At 34.3% G+C, this 22,170-nt stretch overlaps 1 protein-coding gene across 1 annotated transcript in view; it reads right to left on the bottom strand.

The window, feature by feature from the left end:
* Positions 1-9,303: 9,303 nt before the first annotated feature.
* Positions 9,304-22,170, bottom strand: part of LOC134712086 (armadillo repeat-containing X-linked protein 4-like) — a 49,849-nt gene continuing 36,982 nt past the window's right edge. Inside the window, exons 3-5 of the mRNA XM_063573242.1 lie at positions 20,229-20,381; positions 14,731-14,979; positions 9,304-9,971 (exon numbers count right to left, since the gene is read on the bottom strand). Of these exons, the coding sequence (XP_063429312.1) occupies positions 9,687-9,971; positions 14,731-14,979; positions 20,229-20,381 (687 nt within the window). The 3' untranslated portion in view covers positions 9,304-9,686. The remainder of the gene's footprint in view (positions 9,972-14,730; positions 14,980-20,228; positions 20,382-22,170) is intronic.

The raw sequence follows: 22,170 nt of genomic DNA, 5'->3' as shown, positions 1-22,170 counted from the left end.
CACCCTGTTCAATCCGAAAGCTAAAGCTTTGATCTCCTTGCCATTTCACAGTAGATGTTATATCCTCATATAGATCTTCGATTATGTCCCAGAACTGAATATCCATGCCAAGAAAATACATTTTGTCCAATAATATTTGATGGTTAACAACATCGAATGCTTTTTGGCTATCAAGAGTCGAGATAAAAAGTAATTTATTCTTTCCTGAAATTTCAGACCACACTTCAGATACAATAAGTGAGGCCATATTTGGGGAGAGCCCTTCAGTAAATCCAATCTGCATATTAGATTGATTCATTTTGCGTATTTTAGCTTTTTCTATAAGTACATATTCAAAAACTTTGCCATGGATAGACGTGCCAGTGATGCCTCTGTAGTTTTCTGTATACATTGCATTTTTTCCTTTCTTCAGGACAGGTGTAATTACTCCAGTTTTAAATGACTTTGCTACTTTGCCTTCTTCCAGTATTTGTTTAAAAATGGTTTGGTAAGCAATTAGTGCTTCATCTCCAGTATGTTTTATATGTTCTGCTCTTATCCCATATTCATCTGCTGTCTTGCCGTTTTTGAGTTTTAGTATAGCTTTCTTTATTTCATCCTTGGATCCATCAATTTTCCTTTTTCTTTCGGACTTTGAGACTTTCTTGATAATATCATATCTTCTTTGGCTATTTTGCATTAATTGATTATTACATTCTGGTTGGTTTTGTGGGGTGGCTAGTTCCTTAAAATATTCAGCAAAGATTTGTCTTTGTTCATTTGAGGTTGAAGCTGTTTGTTCCTTTTTCATAATATATTCAGGTACAGAGGATTTTACCGTTGACTGATTTCGTTTTAATAGCTGAAAGAAGGCTTTGTCATTCGGGTCATGCTCTAGTTTGTCAAAAAACTGTTGTCTTTCAATGGCAATTTTTTTTCTCTGTTGTTGTCTAAGTATACGCTTTGCTTCTTTCTTGGCAAGAAATAGCTTGTGATTGTTTCTTGGACGTCCTGCCAAATCCCATTCTCTATGTTTGTTTTTGCTTTTTCTTATCAGCTGCAGAACAGTTGGAGATGCTTTTCTTTTGAATCAGTTAAGTCTAATGAGCTTTTTTGGTACGACAGATTCAGCTGTTTTATGTAGAATTAAGGTTAGATCTTGCAGTTTCTCATCGACAGAATAATTGGACCAGTTGATTTGTGAGATTGCTAGTAGTTCTTTAAACGTTGATTGATATCGTTTTTTATCTACTTTGTCCCATAGCAGCTTGTATGAAGTTGTATTTTTCTTTTTCCTATTTTGCTGTTTAGCATCCAGTACCTTTGTTGTTATGGCTTTTACTGGCAGATGTGTAGAGGAATTTATAGGACTTTGCTGGATAACTATTGTTGTTTCAAGAATGTCATTGTTTGAAGTAATATAATCGATTGAGACGAAGATCTGCCATCATTATGATAAAAAGTTTGATTGCTCTTCATGTCAGGGTGGATAATCATGTTGTTTGTCTTTATAAACTTTTTAAATTTTGCATCATGGCTGTTATTCCTATCATTTAGATATGTACCATTCATATCTCCACAGATTAGTACTGAATGAGTGTCTTCATATTTGTCTACTATTGATTGTAATATATCTAGGTGTTCTTGATATTCAAAATCTGAATTTGCCTTTTTAGTTGGCATGTAGGCATTTACTAAGCATATGGGTTTGTTGTTTGATAAAATTTCAACGGCAATTATTCTGTTATTTCCATCATCTAGTTTTTTAACAAAGGGGCTCTATTCTGTTGGCCATAAAATCGAAACTCCAACACGACCTCTTGGAATTTGAAAATTGGTTATTTGATCTTTAAAGTCATGACATCTTGTAAAATAATCCATTTGTGGTACTGCTTTGTCAATAAAGTCTTGCTCAAATGTCCAGAGCCAGTGTTCCTGTATACATAAGAAATTTTGCTGCTTTAATAGTTCTTTTAAGTATTCCAAATTTGATTTAATGCCCTCAATGTTGAATGTTGTGACGCCTATAATCTGTGGACTGTTTCGAACAGTATTGTGTCCTGATTTGGTGGAACTTTTTTGAGGCTTGGGATGGTTAAAAAAGAGTTTGATATTTGGTGCCTATTATTAGCTTGCTTTGTCTCTAGGTGCGTTATAGCGCTTCTCAGATCGTTGGATTTGTTGGTCCCAGCATTTCTATTGGGTTGTACATGTATGCCTTTCATATCTTGCCATTTTGTTTCATTGACATGGGTTATATTAGTTGGTCCATTTGCTGTAGCGTACTTGGCACTTTGTGTCACTCCTGTCTGGTCTTTTTGGATTTCTTGAGAGTAATACTTTATATTTGTATTTGGTTCATCTGGTATTGGCTGAACGTTATGTTGGACTTCATATTGTGGTGGGCTCGAAACATAACCTGGTTGAATAGGAGTATTTTGACCTTGAGATTGTTGGTGGCTTTGTTGTATCGATGTTGACATTCTAGATAGCTGAGAGTAGGATGGAGGTGGTTGCGCTATTATATTGCTTTGAGTATATACTGGCTGAGGGTTGTTAATACTGCCAATATAATTTGCATCTGGCTAGTTTTGGTAGTAAAGCTGATTTGTACGAGCATGATGAGGTATTTCTTGATTATACTGATGTTGATAATGCTGGTTAGAATAAGAAGGTATGTTTGTTGGTAAACCTTGGTTGACAGCATGATTTGGATTTTGACTCATGAAACTGTGCCCATGTACTTCTTGGTTGAGATGTGGATTTGTTTGAATGAAGGACTGGTTTTGTGTTTCAGGCCTAGTTGTATTTGGTTGAGCAGTGTATCCACCTACATTTGATAAAGTTTGCCTAACAAACATGCTTTGTTGTAGCTGCATAGCCATTTGTGTAGTCAGAGCCGTGTTTATGCACATGTGCTGAGTAAGTTGTTGTTCTAGGGCTTTCACATTATTCATTACGCTCTGTAATTGACAGCTATAATGGTTGTTGTTATGACTGTTTATATTTATCCCATTATAAAGTGGTTGGCAGTTACAGTAACTATTATTTGTTTCACTAGTATTTGCAGTTGATTGGTGTCTTTGTTCTAGTTGAGAAAGTCTAGACTCCATGACTTGAATAGTTTTGTCTCTATCTTGAAGTTTTCTCTCTAGTTCCAATATATAAATTCTTTGGAGATTATCTATCATGCTTGATTTTAGCTTTTGTTAATTTCCCATAACTCTCTTTGTGACTTTTGTGTCTTTGGATGTCCTGTTAGATTTAGCTGAATTATCATCAGTATGTATATAAATAATCTCATGGTCTGTCTCGATTGGCTTTTGAATTTGATCTACTTGCTCGCTAGCATTTGACTGGCACTTCTTCTGTGGTTTCGCCTTTTGTGATGTACTGTTTGTTTGGTCCATTTCAGGCTCTGATGATTGCAATAGTTGATCTTCAGATATAGATACTCCAGTATAGCTCGGATAAGCCCGTGCTGACTGGGAATCTAAATCTTGTTTTTGCTGCATCATATTTTCTTCCTGATTGACATTATTGAATGGGATCTTCAGTTGAGTTTGTTGTTCTTCAGATATAGATACTCCAGTATAGCTCGGATAAGCCCGTGCTGACTGGAAATCTAAATCTTGTTTTGGCTGAATCATATTTTCTTCCTGATTGGCATTATCAAGTGGAATCTTCAATTGAGTTTGATGACTTGTATCGTTAGAGGTAGAGTTCCCAGTATAGCTCGGAAAAACCCGTGCTGACTGGTAATCTACCTCTGGCTTTGACGAAAAGTCTGTTATTTTAGAAGGCTATGGTCCAAATTCCTCGTCTTGAGAGTTGCAGGATGTAATTGAGTTGTACAACTGATTATCTATGCATGGCATACAGATGTAGGGAAGACTTTCATGTAGCTTATTTACATCCGTTCTTGTCAGACCAATGCAACTAAAGTGATACCATTCATTGCACTCTTTGCAAGCAATAGTGTCTAATCTCGCTGAGTGTTGACATATGGGACATGTATACTCCTCATTCGGTAGTGATGATTTATCAGTTGATTTGTGGTATGTAATACATTGCATTTCATAGTTAGCGGAATCATTTGTTTTAGAAGTTCCAATTTTTGCATGACACTGTTGATTGTTTATATGTATGTTGTTAATTGAGTTTTGTACTTTTAAATTCAATGTATCAAGCCTGTCATGATGGTTTTGTATCTCTTCTTCAATTTTTGGAAAAATGTGATTATTGAAAAGATCCAGTTTAGATCCATTCACTAGCATTGATGAGCTTGTATGATAACAGTTGATTGTAAACTTGACTTGACTGCCAGTTTTACCTGATTTTAGTTGGTTAAGGACTCGAAACCTAATTTCAACTTCTGAGCCACCTTTGTCAAGACCCTTTTCTGTACTAAATGTTAGACCTTCCTCGTCTGTGTAGTTTTGAAGCAATGTTGGTAAGCTCTTTTTAATTAACTCATAAGCAGATGTACTTAGAAAAATTCTCATATTGTTTCTTGGTTTTATTTCTACACGTATATGTTCAGATGTGCAGCTATTCAGTTTCTTTTCTATTGCTTTGACCATGTTCAGCTCATATGGTTTTGCGTGAAGTTGTTCTATGTTATTGCTTTTCTGTGGACTTATGTTAATTCTTGAGAGGTTTGTTCTCGAGTTTCGTTGACTTTTTCTCAGTGGTCTAGCATTGTCATTTTGAGCTGCTGAGTTGTTGTTTTAATGAGTTATACTGTTCACTGTAGTGCAGAACCATATGATTATAAGATTATAGATGGCAGGCTAAGTGCAATGTTGAGTTATATAAGCAGATATATATTGAAGCAAGCAAATGGTAGTGTCTATAGTCTATTGTTCCAAGTACCAAGCATCTAAGTTCTACAGAATATATAAGCAAATTGTCTTTTGAGTTGGACGACCACTGTGTGATATTAGTGACTAATGTTCAAGGGTGACGGATTAATACATTATTTTTAAAATTCGGTAAAATATGTTAAAATGTTTATCAAGGTTTTAAGAACAGTTTTAAAACACTAAAACGGATATATCCCAATTATAAAAATCTAAAAGAGGTGATGTTAAAAGTTAAAAGGCGGCCTCGTGAAAAAATGGCGTCTTTTTCTTGTCACTTTCAGTTCTTTAAATCTTGTATTTAAGTTCTCCTTTGTTAAAAGTTAATGCTCGAGGTTAAAATGGGTTTGTGTATTGTCAGACCACTTAGAAAACACAATAATGCTGTTAGTAAAAGATAAAAATTCGCTTCAGTTTCTCTCTGTTCACTCTTCCATTTATTCGGTTTTAAGTGCTTATAAGTTGATGATTAGATATGTCTCATTATTTTCCCAGGACAAGAACGTTTTCTAAAAACATGTGCAAATACTTGTCAAAGAAGTTGGCACTCGTTTCATCTGATATAATTCTATATTCTTTTTCTGATAGAAGGCCACTGTGCGTGTGTAATAAGTATAGCTATATCAATCATTGGCATTGAAATCTTTCATGCACATGTGTTTCTCGATATTTTATTCCGAAAAGAAACGTTGTGTATGGTGTTTAGCTGCCACAAAAATCCTTCGGTACGGTGCATAGTTAAGTTGCTGTACACCGTACACAAAAACAAAATTTTCTTACTCGTTAATTACCCAAACAATTTCAAGGAATGAGTAATCACAGGTAGACTTATGATTGGTAACTATAACTTTTGCCCTGTATTAGCTTTCTTTTAGGTAAAACCTGTAAATGCCTCGACAACCGAATCGAAATTGAAAGTTGGTGTTGACATTCACAACTATTTTTACGCATTTACAAGTTAATTGTTCTTATTAGAATATAAAAGTTGTATTATAAATAGGAAAAAATCGATGCAAAAATCATTTTGGAGCAGCAATTTCAGATGTTTAGGAAATATATACTAAATGTTGATATAACAAAACAGATTTTTGTTACTGTATCAGTTCAAAATCGATCATGTCCGCTTGGTTAGTACATATATCCACTGTACGATGATAGACAGTGATAAAGTTGGCACAAATTATCTTCAAACATAATCAAGCCAAGTATATCTTTTTTAAAAAGAGGGGTCCATGAACTCAATTTGCAGTTACATCAGTCTGATAAATGTTGAAAAACAGTCGAAAAATGCAGTTAAATAGTTAAACTATTACTTATAGTTTTTTAAGAAACAGACTTCACAATGAAAAACTAAACATTGACCAATGAACAATGAAAATTAGGTCAAGATCAGATGAACCATATCAGACAGACATGTACAGCTTAAAATCCTTCCATACAATGAATCACACTATAGAATATAGTTTACAAAAACCCTCAAAAACCTATAACTGAGCAGGGAATTGTGATTATGAGGTCAAGGTCAAACAAGACTGCAATGTACCCGGTACATCATAAAATATGTGCATACATTAAGTATAGTAGACCTATTGCATATAGATGGTATTAGATAAAAAGACCAAAACACAAAAACTTTAATTTAACCATAGAACCATGCAAATGGGGTCAAGTTCAGATTACACCTGACTGTTAGGCATGTACACCAAATATACTAGACCTATTGTTTATAGTATCTGAGATATGGAAACCACCAAAACTTAACCTTGTTCATTGATCCGTGAAATGAGGTCTAGGTCAAGTGAAAACTGTCTTGACAGGCATGAGGACCCTGCAAGGTTAGCACATACCAAATGTAGTTACTATGTATTCATTTATTTTTGTGGGTACCAATTTTTTTTGGATTAAAGAAAACATGTTCGTGGATATTTATTTTCTGCATACAAGCTTAAAAAAAAATTGTTATTCCTTGAACTTTTAATTTCGTGTTCACCTGTACCCACGAAAATTGGTATCCAAAGAATAATAATGAATACCCATATCATATTACTCATAATAAGAGAGAAAGAGAAATTAACAATTCAAAAAATCTTAACCTTTTTTTTTCAAGTAGTCACTGAACAATGAAGATGAGGTCAAGGACAATGGTCATATGACAGACAGAAACTTTGTAACATAAGGCAGCTATATACAAAGTATGAAGCATCCAGGTCTTACACCTTCTACAATATAAAGCTTATACAAAGCTAACTAACTCAGCTACTGCCGGATCCCTATGTCAAGCTTTCTGTGACAAAAGTCGAAGGCTCAACAAAAACTAGATTGCTCAAGGATGATTTGGTTTAACTTACAAATTTGGCCAAGAAGTTTCATAGAAACTTTTGTTAAAGTTAACAGGTGATAGAAAATTCTGAAACTGGCCCTCTATTACATTAAAATTAACTAAAAGTTCACATCCTTTTAATTAAAAAAAAGAAAATAACAACAACAAACAATGTCTTTCAAATATTTTATGTATTAAAATGATCATGCATGCAATAAGTATAGATTATAACATGCCCTTTTCCATATTGGCCCTGGTATCATCCCCAGACTCCCATATCGGCCTCGAGGCTTTAACCGAGGGCTGATATGGGTCAAGGGATGATACCCGGGCCAATATGGAAAAGACATGTTATAATCTTTTTATCACATATTTAAGTTTTGCAGAAAAGAGAAAAAAAAACGTAAATTATATCAATTTTATGATACATAAAAGGTAAAATCTTAAGCAAATTATCACAAACGTGTTGTTAAGGATGCAATGAAGTCACGTCATTAGGAACAGGGCACAATATGGATATGTCTTTTTTGCCCCAGGAAATTTTGAGGTTATTGCATATGCAAAACCTAATGTATTCATAACAAATATGTGATAAATGAAAATTATTATTGGTAATGTATCAAAATTTAAGATAATCAAAACATTCATAATGCTAGCATTTTCAAATTAAAATGTTTATAATTTTAAATATTGAAAAAACTGCACCAAATTTTAAAAAGAGGGTACATTTTGCCTGTTAGTCAGATCTGAAGTACCTGTTTTGGTACATCTGATGTTTTGTGAACCAGTTCTTTCTTATATGCTGTTAAAGGTATGTTGATTTTTCAGTACAAGACATCATAAAGTGTTGCTTTGACATGCAATGATTGTTACTTTATTTGAACTTAAAACAAAAAGAGCTGTATTTGCTAGAAATTGAGGAATTTAACATAGAAAGCAATTGGGCCATGAATTAGTGGTGTACTGTATTTAGATTAAGTCTCTTAGAAACAGATTTAATTAAGAAAACTTAACTTTGATCACTGACCCACTAAACCCTATTTGACAGATGTGAACCTTACAATAAATATATAAACTTCATATAGTCGTCCTGTTCAGCTTTTTAACGGTGGGAAACATTGAGTTAATATAGTGGTAATTATACTCAGGGCTGTTCCAGAAATTACTATGTCCCACAAGGGACAGCACTTTTTTTTTTAACCCCCACTACCCACAGAAATTAAAATAAATTAGAATGAAAGTCCCTTTGCATTTTGGTATTCCAAATACAACCACCCACAATATTTAAAAAAAATTGTCTTCCCTAGTGGGACATACTATTTACTGGAACAGCTATCAGAAGAGCTTCTTGTTTTAATAATAAACAATTTCTATATAATTTTTTTTATATAACTTACAGGGTTTTGCAATTTTCATTAATTCAAATAGTGTTTCAAGGTCTTAAACAACTAAAAAATTCTAAGGATTTCCAAATCTCTACAGTAACCGTAAAATAAGGGCCCATGATGATAAATATGTTTCTGTATGGCACGAAATTTCAGGTTAAAAATAGTATATTAAGTTATATATGGCTTCATAGCATATGACATCACCAAATAAATTCAAGGCAATGTTTGAACACTCTGAATTTATATATATATAAATGTGTGAATCTTTAAAAAAACATTCCATTTCTAACTCTAATTGACACAAAGCTTAGAAAAACTTTCCATAATATCTTTATAAAGTTAGCAGTACACAGTAGCAAGTGCTCAGATATCCAACTGATCCAACCAGGAAAAAAAACAAGGCCTTTGAACATAAGGGTATAAATTAAGTCTACATTGAATTTTGAAATGGTTCTCATAAACTTTTAACTAAATCAACGAATAAATATAAACATTTGTGACAGAATTACAAAACAGTTCATGCTCATAATGTTTTTTTATCAGTTGAAAAACTGATGAACAAATAACTGATTAAACACTCTATTTCTTAGGTCATAGCTATGTGTATCAGATCTAATATTTCCAGACCATTTAATTCAATGATGTCTCTTTTAGATTTATCTTTGTTTCATGTATGTGTCATACTTTTCTTAGTGTGTATCTGTCCTATTTAGCTTTCACCTTCCAGTTAGAAAAAAATACAATGTAACATCAGTTCTTTGTTCAAAATGTTTAATAACATTCTCGTTGGAAAACATTATTGTTACACATTTTCATAATCTCTGTGAAATTTTTTTTTTATAAACAATTTTATGCTTAAAATAATTAATTGGTTGGCAGTTACATCTTCTCAAAGAATGCTTTAAAAATCATATTAAAACAATTTAAATCTATATTGTTCCTATTTCTTTCAAGAAGTGCCCTTCCAATTCAATGCATTATTACATGATTATATGATGGAACAGCCGTATAAGACTGAAACATTGAGATTTGTTAAAAATTATGCAATAAAAATTCACACAACAAATTTCCATGGCACAAGACACACAACAATTCATTCTTTTTACACTCACTGACACAATTCATTCAACACATTCCTTATTTAGTGATAACTTGATAAATTTTAGAAGCTTGATGGCTGATGTTTTCATTTTTATGTCGACTCAACAAATAAACTTTGGATTTGAGTTGTCCTGAACTAACACCATACAAAGCTGTGTACATTGTCTCTGGACTTGGTGCTTTGTCGTCTGCTGGAAGTGAAGCAGAAGTTACTTTTTGTTCTTTGGCTTTTGTTAAGATATTAGCGAGAAGAGTTGTCCATCTTAACATTAACTCTTCTTCTGTTCCTTGCTTAAGCAGTTCAATCAGACAAACTGGAGCCTGAAATTAGAAGAATTTATCTTTAACATTTGGTATGGGTTGTTGTGCCACGATTGGAGCCTGAAATATGAAGAATTTATCTTTAACATTTTGTACATACATGGGTTCTTGTGCCACTATTATTTACAGTAACATATTTAGCATTCATTTCATTCTTATTTCTGGCATATTTTCCGTGAAACTTGGTTTTACTTATTTTCACTTTTGCACACTGGCTTGATATGCAGAATAATGTTTCAAAGTTATTCAGAAGTTATTAATGCATCCTGTTTAATCAATTTTTATCCTTTTATAACGTTAGAATAATCTAAAATCATATTTGTCAATAAGAATGTCACCTTGGTTTACTTTCATTTAATAGTACACATGTACCGTTTATAGAGTGTATTGAGTGATGTCGTCTAACAAACGTTTTCAGAAAGTTTAGTCAAATTCAAATTATAGCTGCTGGCAAACAGCTGATTTTTATAGTTTTCTGGATTTTATTATTCAGGTATTTTTGCACACACTGCAAGTTAATTCCAATATATTCACTGTGTATCATCAGTACACCGGATATCAAGGTACTAACCAAGCGGGCGTGATCGATTTTGACCTCACACGATAATGAAAATCTTTGTTTTGTTCACATAATATCAATGTGTACCTCAATCTAAACATTATTGTTGTTTTAAGAATTGATTTGGTCGTAGGTTGATGATTAGAGATGTCTCATTATTTTCCCAAAACAAGAACGATTATTGAAAACATGTGCAAAAACTTGTCAAAGAAGTTGGCACTCGTCTCATCCGATATAATTCTATATTCATTGCAACTCCTTTTCTGATAGAAGGCCATAAATCCTTCTGTACAGTACATAGTTTAGTTGCTGTACACCGTACACAAAAACAAAATTTTCATACTCATGTATTACCTAAAACGTTTCAAAGTATGAGTAATCACAGGTAGGTTTATAATTGGTAACTATTACTTTGCCCTGTATTAGCTTTCTTTTAGGTAAAACATGTAAATGTCTCGACAATTGTATCGAAATTGAAAGTTGGTGTTGACATTCACAACTATTTGCGCATTTACAAGTTAATTGTTCTTTATATGAGAATATTAAATTTGTCTTATAAATAGGAAAAAATCAATGTGAAAATTATTTTGGAGCAGGAATTTCAGATGGTGAGAAATGTACACTGAATGTTGATAAAACAAAACAAAGATATTTGTTACTGTGTCAGTTCAAAATTGATCATGCCTGCTTGGTTAGTAACTATATCTGCTATACGATGATATTGCAATTTATTCATAATGATTTTAGCTTTTAATAAAGCTACTTTTCTCTATTTATAAAATGAATCATGTTTCTAGTTTTTCCAAATTTTGACTTTTTGTATACCTGCCAACCATTTAAAATAACAGTTTGCACTTCATGGATCATTCAAATTGCTATACAGATTACCAGATGTAAAAGCTGTTATACTAATGCTAGCAAGTTATAATTTGTATTTGGCTTTTATTCAGCAACTGTGAGTACTCTTAAATGGGTGCATTGTGTGTATTGTTTTCATGTTAGTTATTTATTTTCTAAAGAACCAAGTTTAGTTTATCACAACTGATTTTTACATCTCATTCTTTTGTTATGCTGTTACACCACTGTCCTAGGTTATGGGAAAGGCTCATTCCTCACAAAGATTCTTAAACCACCTCATTCTTCATGTGACTGTCCTAAATAAGGAGCCCTAATTCAGTGGTTTAGCTAGCTATATACCAAGGTTTATTCTACTATTTTCTACACAAGAAAATGCCTCTACCAAGTCAGGAATATGACCGTTGGTATCCAGCCTCTACCAAGTCAGGAATATGACCGTTGGTATCCAGCCTCTACCAAGTCAGGAATATGACCATTGCCTCTACCAAGTCAGGAATATGACCGTTGGTATCCAGCCTCTACCAAGTCAGGAATATGACCGTTGCCTGTACCAAGTCAGGAATATGACCGTTGGTATCCAGCCTCTACCAAGTCCGGAATATGACCGTTGGTATCCAGCCTGTACCAAGTCAGGAATATGACCGTTGGTATCCAGCCTGTACCAAGTCAGGAATATGACCGTTGGTATCCAGCCTGTACCAAGTCAGGAATATGACCGTTGGTATCCAGCCTCTACCAAGTCAGGAATATGACCGTTGCCTCTACCAAGTCAGGAATATGACCGTTGGTATCCAGCCTGTACCAAGTCAGGAATATGACCGTTGCCTGTACCAAGTCAGGAATATGACCGTTGGTATCCAGCCTCTACCAAGTCAGGAATATGACCGTTGCCTCTACCAAGTCAGGAATATGACCGTTGGTATCCAGCCTCTACCAAGTCAGGAATATGACCGTTGCCTCTACCAAGTCAGGAATATGACCGTTGCCTCTACCAAGTCAGGAATATGACCTCTACCAAGTCAGGAATATGACCATTGCCTCTACCAAGTCAGGAATATGACCGTTGCCTGTACCAAGTCAGGAATATGACCGTTGGTATCCAGCCTCTACCAAGTCAGGAATATGACCGTTGCCTCTACCAAGTCAGGAATATGACCGTTGGTATCCAGCCTCTACCAAGTCAGGAATATGACCGTTGCCTCTACCAAGTCAGGAATATGACCATTGCCTCTACCAAGTCAGGAATATGACCATTGCCTCTACCAAGTCAGGAATATGACCGTTGCCTCTACCAAGTCAGGAATATGACCATTGCCTCTACCAAGTCAGGAATATGACCGTTGCCTCTACCAAGTCAGGAATATGACCATTGCCTCTACCAAGTCAGGAATATGACCTCTACCAAGTCAGGAATATGACCATTGCCTCTACTAAGTCAGGAATATGACCGTTGCCTCTACCAAGTCAGGAATATGACCATTGCCTCTACCAAGTCAGGAATATGACCGTTGCCTCTACCAAGTCAGGAATATGACCTCTACCAAGTCAGGAATATGACCGTTGCCTCTACCAAGTCAGGAATATGACCATTGCCTCTACCAAGTCAGGAATATGACTGTTGCCTCTACCAAGTCAGGAATATGACCGTTGGTATCCATTGCCTCTACCAAGTCAGGAATATGACCGTTGGTATCCAGCCTGTACCAAGTCAGGAATTTGACCGTTGGTATCCAGCCTCTACCAAGTCAGGAATATGACCGTTGGTATCCAGCCTGTACCAAGTCAGGAATATGACCGTTGGTATCCGTTGCCTCTACCAAGTCAGGAATATGACCGTTGGTATCCAGCCTGTACCAAGTCAGGAATATGACCGTTGCCTGTACCAAGTCAGGAATATGACCGTTGGTATCCAGCCTGTACCAAGTCAGGAATATGACCGTTGGTATCCATTGCCTGTACCAAGTCAGGAATATGACCGTTGGTATCCATTGCCTGTACCAAGTCAGGAATATGACCGTTGGTATCCATTGCCTGTACCAAGTCAGGAATATGACCGTTGGTATCCATTGCCTGTACCAAGTCAGGAATATGACCGTTGGTATCCATTGCCTGTACCAAGTCAGGAATATGACCGTTGGTATCCATTGCCTGTACCAAGTCAGGAATATGACCGTTGGTATCCAGCCTCTACCAAGTCAGGAATATGACCGTTGGTATCCATTGCCTGTACCAAGTCAGGAATATGACCGTTGGTATCCATTGGTTTGATGTGTTTGAGATTTTGCCATCTGATTAAGGACTTTCTATTTTGAATTAAATTGTATAATGGTATGATGTCTTTGTCTGTGTCGTAGTCTGCGTCATCCAAATACACATTTTGTTTCCAGATAATAACTTTAGTTTGCGTAAATGGATCTCTTTGAAATTTAATAAGAAGGTTCAATGCCACAATTTTAAGGAAGGTTGGAATTGGATTTGGGGATGATGGTCCCAACCATTTGGGAATTAGGGGCCCAAAAGAAGCATTTTTCTACTTTCATGATAATAACTTGTGTATAAGTATTTCAATTCCTCTGAAATTGTACCACAATGTTTAATACCACATTCAGAAGATTTGGATTAATTTAGGGGGTTATGGTGCCAACAGTTTAGAAATTAAGAACCAAAAAGGGCCAAAAACAAGTATTTTTGTAGTTTCTGGAAAATTACTTAATTGTAAGAGTATGGATCTCTCTAACATTGTACCACAACTTTCCATGTCACTAAAGGAAGGCTGGGATTGAGTTTGGGGGTTATTGCCCATTCATGCAGGAATGAGGGGCCATTAAGAGCCAAAAACAAGCTTTTTTTTCAAGTTTCCAGACAATAACTTGTGTTTATATGTATGGATCTCTCTGAAATTGTACAACAAGGTTACATACTACTAAGGACAGGCTGGAGTCAAGTGTGGTGGTTCAAAACTTTTGGTGGGGTTTCAATTTTTTTAAGGGGTTCAATTTTTTTTTCAAAATTTTTCACCAATTTCAAATTTTGGAAAGTTTCTAGAAGAAATCTTTAATTGCAGAGTATTGTGCAATATATTTGTAAGATCTTGACAACTTTTTTGTGTAAGAAACCTATTTTATGTCAAAAATGTGATCATAATCCAAATTCAGACAGCATTAAGCTTGAATATTGTGTCAAAATTTGCCCCAACTGTTCATGGTTAAACCACGGTGGTCGTATCAGATTGTGCTCAGCAAAGTATTTTATTCACATTGGTACCAGTTCTGGATTATAAAATAGATTTATCTTTGCAACTATCATATATGTGTGACTAGCATGAGTAGTTGACAGATTTACCTTTGCAGCTAACATATGTGGGACTAGTTCTGGATTACAAGACAGATTTACTAAAACTTTTGCTGCTTGGAGTTTAATGCTGGCAGCTCCAGTGTCCACTAAATCATACAATCTTTGTACCACTCTTGTGTAATGACCATGATGTTGACTGGTAACGGAAAGGTTGGTTAAAGCTTTTAGAGATGATAGACACACACTCTCTCCTGTCTCATCCTCCAATGTTAAATCTACGAGGGTCGATACACAGTCCTAAAATCATCAAATACAGATAAGTTATTATTAAGTCATAACCTTAGAATGATAAATCTACTACGGTGGATACACAGTCCTAAAATCATCAAATACAGATAAGTCATAACCTTAGAATTATAAACCTACTACGGTGGATACACAGTCCTAAAATCATCAAATACAGATAAGTCATAACCTTAAAATGATAAATCTACTACGGTGGATACACAGTCCTAAAATCATCAAATACAGATAAGTCATAACCTTAGAATGATAAACCTACTATGGTGGATACACAGTCCTAAAATCATCAAATACAGATAAGTCATAACCTTAGAATGATAAATCTACTACAGTGGATACACAGTCCTTAAATCATCAAATGCAGATAAGTCATAACCTTAGAATGATAAATCTACTACAGTGGATACACAGTCCTAAAATCGTCAAATACAGATAAGTCATAACCTTAGAATGATAAATCTACTACAGTGGATACACAGTCCTTAAATCATCAAATACAGATAAGTCATAACCTTAGAATGATAAATCTACTACGGTGCATACACAGTCCTAAAATCATCAAATACAGATAAGTCATAACCTTAGAATGATAAATCTACTACGGTGGATACACAGTCCTTAAATCGTCAAATACAGATAAGTCATAACCTTAGAATGATAAACCTACTACGGTGGATACACAGTCCTAAAATCATCAAATACAGATAAGTCATAACCTTAGAATGATAAACCTACTACGGTGGATACACAGTCCTAAAATCATCAAATACAGATAAGTCATAACCTTAGAATGATAAACCTACTACGGTGGATACACAGTCCTAAAATCATCAAATACAGATAAGTCATAACCTTAGAATGATAAATCTTCTGCGGTGGATACACAGTCCTAAAATCATCAAATACAGATAAGTCATAACCTTAGAATGATAAATCTTCTGCGGTGGATACACAGTCCTAAAATCATCAAATACAGATAAGTCATAACCTTAGAATGATAAATCTACTACGGTGGATACACAGTCCTAAAATCATCAAATACAGATAAGTCATAACCTTAGAATGATAAATCTACTAGGGTGGATACACAGTCCTAAAATCATCAAATACAGATAAGTCATAACCTTAGAATGATAAATCTACTAGGGTGGATACACAGTCCTAAAATCATCAAATACAGATAAGTCATAACCTTAGAATGATAAATCTTCTGCGGTGGATACACAGTCCTAAAATCATCAAATACAGATAAGTCATAACCTTAGAATGATAAATCTACTACGGTGGATACACAGTCCTTAAATCGTCAAATACAGATAAGTCATAACCTTAGAATGATAAATCTACTACAGTGGATACACAGTCCTAAAATCATCAAATACAGATAAGTCATAACCTTAGGATGATAAACCTACTACGGTGGATACACAGTCCTAAAATCATCAAATACAGATAAGTCATAACCTTAGAATGATAAACCTACTATGGTGGATACACAGTCCTACAATCATCAAATACAGATAAGTCATAACCTTAGAATGATAAATCTACTACAGTGGATACACAGTCCTAAAATCATCAAATACAGATAAGTCATAACCTTAGAATGATAAATCTACTATGGTGGATACACAGTCCTAAAATCATCAAATACAGATAAGTCATAACCTTAGAATGATAAACCTACTACGGTGGATACACAGTCCTAAAATCATCAAATACAGATAAGTCATAACCTTAGAATGATAAACCTACTACGGTGGATACACAGTCCTAAAATCATCAAATACAGATAAGTCATAACCTTAGAATGATAAATCTTCTGCGGTGGATACACAGTCCTAAAATCATCAAATACAGATAAGTCATAACCTTAGAATGATAAATCTACTACAGTGGATACACAGTCCTAAAATCATCAAATACAGATAAGTCATAACCTTAGGATGATAAACCTACTACGGTGGATACACAGTCCTAAAATCATCAAATACAGATAAGTCATAACCTTAGAATGATAAACCTACTACGGTGGATACACAGTCCTAAAATCATCAAATACAGATAAGTCATAACCTTAGAATGATAAACCTACTACGGTGGATACACAGTCCTAAAATCATCAAATACAGATAAGTCATAACCTTAGAATGATAAATCTTCTGCGGTGGATACACAGTCCTAAAATCATCAAATACAGATAAGTCATAACCTTAGAATGATAAATCTTCTGCGGTGGATACACAGTCCTAAAATCATCAAATACAGATAAGTCATAACCTTAGAATGATAAATCTACTACGGTGGATACACAGTCCTAAAATCATCAAATACAGATAAGTCATAACCTTAGAATGATAAATCTACTAGGGTGGATACACAGTCCTAAAATCATCAAATACAGATAAGTCATAACCTTAGAATGATAAATCTACTAGGGTGGATACACAGTCCTAAAATCATCAAATACAGATAAGTCATAACCTTAGAATGATAAACCTACTACGGTGGATACACAGTCCTAAAATCATCAAATACAGATAAGTCATAACCTTAGAATGATAAACCTACTACTGTGGATACACAGTCCTAAAATCATCAAATACAGATAAGTCATAACCTTAGAATGATAAATCTTCTGCGGTGGATACACAGTCCTAAAATCATCAAATACAGATAAGTCATAACCTTAGAATGATAAATCTTCTGCGGTGGATACACAGTCCTAAAATCATCAAATACAGATAAGTCATAACCTTAGAATGATAAATCTACTACGGTGGATACACAGTCCTAAAATCATCAAATACAGATAAGTCATAACTCAGAATAATAAACCTACTACGGTGGATACACAGTCCTAAAATCATCAAATACAGATAAGTCATAACCTTAGAATGATAAATCTACTAAGGTGGATACACAGTTCTATTATCATCAAATACAGATAAGTCATAACCTTAGAATGATAAATCTACTACGGTGGATACACAGTCCTACAATCATCAAATACAGATAAGTCATAACCTTAGAATGATAAATCTACTACAGTGGATACACAGTCCTAAAATCATCAAATACAGATAAGTCATAACCTTAGAATGATAAACCTACTATGGTGGATACACAGTCCTAAAATCATCAAATACAGATAAGTCATAACCTTAGAATGATAAACCTACTATGGTGGATACACAGTCCTAAAATCATCAAATACAGATAAGTCATAACCTTAGAATGATAAATCTACTACAGTGGATACACAGTCCTAAAATCATCAAATACAGATAAGTCATAACCTTAGAATGATAAACCTACTATGGTGGATACACAGTCCTAAAATCATCAAATACAGATAAGTCATAACCTTAGAATGATAAATCTACTACGGTGGATACACAGTCCTAAAATCATCAAATACAGATAAGTCATAACCTTAGAATGATAAATCTACTACAGTGGATACACAGTCCTAAAATCATCAAATACAGATAAGTCATAACCTTAGAATGATAAATCTACTACAGTGGATACACAGTCCTAAAATCATCAAATACAGATAAGTCATAACCTTAGGATGATAAACCTACTACGGTGGATACACAGTCCTAAAATCATCAAATGCAGATAAGTCATAACCTTAGAATGATAAACCTACTACAGTGGATACACAGTCCTAAAATCATCAAATACAGATAAGTCATAACCTTAGGATGATAAACCTACTACGGTGGATACACAGTCCTAAAATCATCAAATACAGATAAGTCATAACCTTAGAATGATAAACCTACTATGGTGGATACACAGTCCTAAAATCGTCAAATACAGATAAGTCATAACCTTAGAATGATAAATCTACTACGGTGGATACACAGTCCTTAAATTGTCAAATACAGATAAGTCATAACTCAGAATGATAAATCTACTACAGTGGATACACAGTCCTACAATCGTCAAATACAGATAAGTCATAACCTTAGAATGATAAATCTACTACGGTGGATACACAGTCCTAAAATCGTCAAATACAGATAAGTCATAACCTTAGAATGATAAATCTACTACGTTGGATACACAGTCCTAAAATCGTCAAATACAGATAAGTCATAACCTTAGAATGATAAATCTACTACGTTGGATACACAGTCCTAAAATCATCAAATACAGATAAGTCATAACCTTAGAATGATAAATCTACTACGGTGGATACACAGTCCTAAAATAGTCAAATACAGATAAGTCATAACTCAGAATGATAAATCTACTACGGTGGATACACAGTCCTACAATCATCAAATACAGATAAGTCATAACCTTAGAATGATAAATCTACTACGGTGGATACACAGTCCTAAAATCATCAAATACAGATAAGTCATAACCTTAGAATGATAAATCTACTATGGTGGATACACAGTCCTACAATCATCAAATACAGATAAGTCATAACCTTAGAATGATAAACCTACTACGGTGGATACACAGTCCTAAAATCGTCAAATACAGATAAGTCATAATCTTAGAATGGTAAACCTACTACGGTGGATACACAGTCCTAAAATCGTCAAATACAGATAAGTCATAACCTTAGAATGATAAACCTACTACGGTGGATACACAGTCCTAAAATCATCAAATACAGATAAGTCATAACCTTAGAATGATAAATCTACTACGGGGGATACACAGTCCTAAAATCATCAAATACAGATAAGTCATAACCTTAGAATGATAAATCTACTAAGTCATAACCTTAGAATGATAAATCTACTAGGGTGGATACACAGTCCTAAAATCATCAAATACAGATAAGTCATAACCTTAGAATGATAAACCTACTACGGTGGATACACAGTCCTAAAATCATCAAATACAGATAAGTCATAACCTTAGAATGATAAATATACTACGGTGGATACACAGTCCTAAAATCATCAAATACAGATAAGTCATAACCTTAGAATGATAAATCTACTACGGTGGATACACCGTCCTAAAATCGATAAGTTTGTAATGACATTTGCTACTGACGTCACCAATTTAGGGTTGGCTGACCTTACCTCTAATATCTTATGATTTTCTTCATTAGATGATAAGTTTGTAATGGCATTGGCTACTGACGTCACCAATTTAGGGTTGGCTGTCCTAACCTCTAATTTCTTATGATTTTCTTCATTAGATGATAAGTTTGTAATGACATTTGCTACTGACGTCACCAATTTAGAGTTGGCTGACCTTACCTCTAATTTTTTATGATTTTCTTCATTTGATGATAAGTTTGTAATGGCATTGGCTACTGAAGTCACCAATTTAGGGTTGGCTGACCTTGACATTTTTTGTTGATAGAGTAAATTACTCAGTCTGGACAAGCATCCATGTTCACGGAACAAATTCTGAAAAATATAAATTATTTATTCAAAATAGTGGAATGTGGAAAGAAAATGTGATATCACTATGTTAACCATTCAATTAACTTTAATTATTTATTACTCCCTTTAAGTAATTACAGAAAGGTATGAGAAAAAAATCAATTCAATTCAATGCTCTTCTACACTGTTATCATGGTTATGGCTAAGAAAACTATAAACTTTCTTCAAATCCAGAAGTTCTGAACTTCATAAAAAAACTCTAAACTTTCTTCAAATACAGGAGTTTTAAACTTTCTTCAAATACAGGAGTTAATAAGAAAACTATAAACTTTCTTCATACCAAGGAGTCAATAAACAGTTGTACATTGCACAGTGAGGTCCTTTTTTAACTAGAGGCTCTAAAGAGCCTGTGTCGCTCACCTTGGTCTATGTGCATATATAACAAAAAAACAGATGAATTCATGACAAAATTGTGTTATGGTGTTGGTGATGTGTTTGTAGATCTTACTTTATTGAACAATCTTGCTGCTTACAATTATCTGTATCTATAATGAAATCAGCCCAGAAGTGACAGTGGAAAATTTTTGTAAAAATTTATGAAAATTGTAAAAAATTGACTCTAAAGGAAAATAACTTATCAAGAGTTTCAATTGACCACTTTGGTCAAGTTGGATTATTTGTAGCTCTTACTTAACTGTATATTACTGCAATTTATAGTTTATCTCTATCTATAATAATATTCAAGATAATAACCAAAAACGACAAAATTTCCTTAAAATTACCAATTATGGGGCAGCAATCCAACAAAAGGTTCTCCAATTCATCTGAAAGTTTCAGGGCAAATAGATCTTGACCTGATTAACAATTTGACCCAAGTCAGATTTGCTCTAAATGCTTTGGTTTCAGAGTTATAAGCCAAAATCTATATTTTACCCTTATGTTCTATTTTTAGCCATGGTGGCCATCTTGGTTGGTTGGCCTAGGCACTGGACACATTTTTTGAACTAGATACCCCAATGATGATACTGGTCAAGTTTGGCCCAGTAGTTTCAGAGGAGATTTATGTAAAAGTTTTTGGCCTAGTAGTTTTAGAGGAGAAGATTTATGTAAATGTTAACAGATGAGACAGACACCAAGTGATGAGAAAAGCTCACTTGGCCCTTCGGGTCAGGTGAGCTAAACTAGGGGCTTTAAGAGCCTGTGTCGCTCACCTTGGTCTATGTGGATATAAAACAAAGGTCGCAGATGGATTCATGACAAAATTGTGTTTTGGTGATGGTGATGTGTTTGTACATCTTACTTTACTGAACATTCTTGCAAATTACAATTATTTCTATCTATAATGAACTTGGCCCAGTAATTTCAGTGGAAAATATTAGTAAAAATTTACAAATTTTATGAAAATTGTTAAAAATTGACTATAAAGGACAATAACTCCTGAGGGGCAATTGACCATTTTGGTCATGTTGACTTATTTTTAGGTCTTACTTTGCTGTACATCTCTATCAAAACCAAAATTTCCCTAAAATTACCAATTCAGGGGCAGCATCCCAACAACGGGTTGTCCGATTCATCTGAAAATTTCAGGGCAGATAGATCTTGACCTGATAAATAATTTTATATTTTTGCTCTAAATGCTTTGGTTGTTGAGTTATAAGCCAAACACTGCATTTTATCCCTATGTTATATTTTTAGCCATAGTGGCCATCTTGGTTGGTTTGGAGGGTCATGCCACACATTTTTTTTAAACTAGATACCCAAATGATGATTGTGGCCAAGTTTGGTTAAATTTGGCCCAGTAGTAACAGAGGAG

This window comes from Mytilus trossulus, chromosome 1, assembly GCF_036588685.1.
Source record: "Mytilus trossulus isolate FHL-02 chromosome 1, PNRI_Mtr1.1.1.hap1, whole genome shotgun sequence".
NCBI lineage: Eukaryota > Metazoa > Mollusca > Bivalvia > Mytilida > Mytilidae > Mytilus > Mytilus trossulus.
The sequence above is the reverse complement of the archived record's forward strand: the minus strand, read 5'-3'. Positions and strand labels throughout refer to the sequence as shown.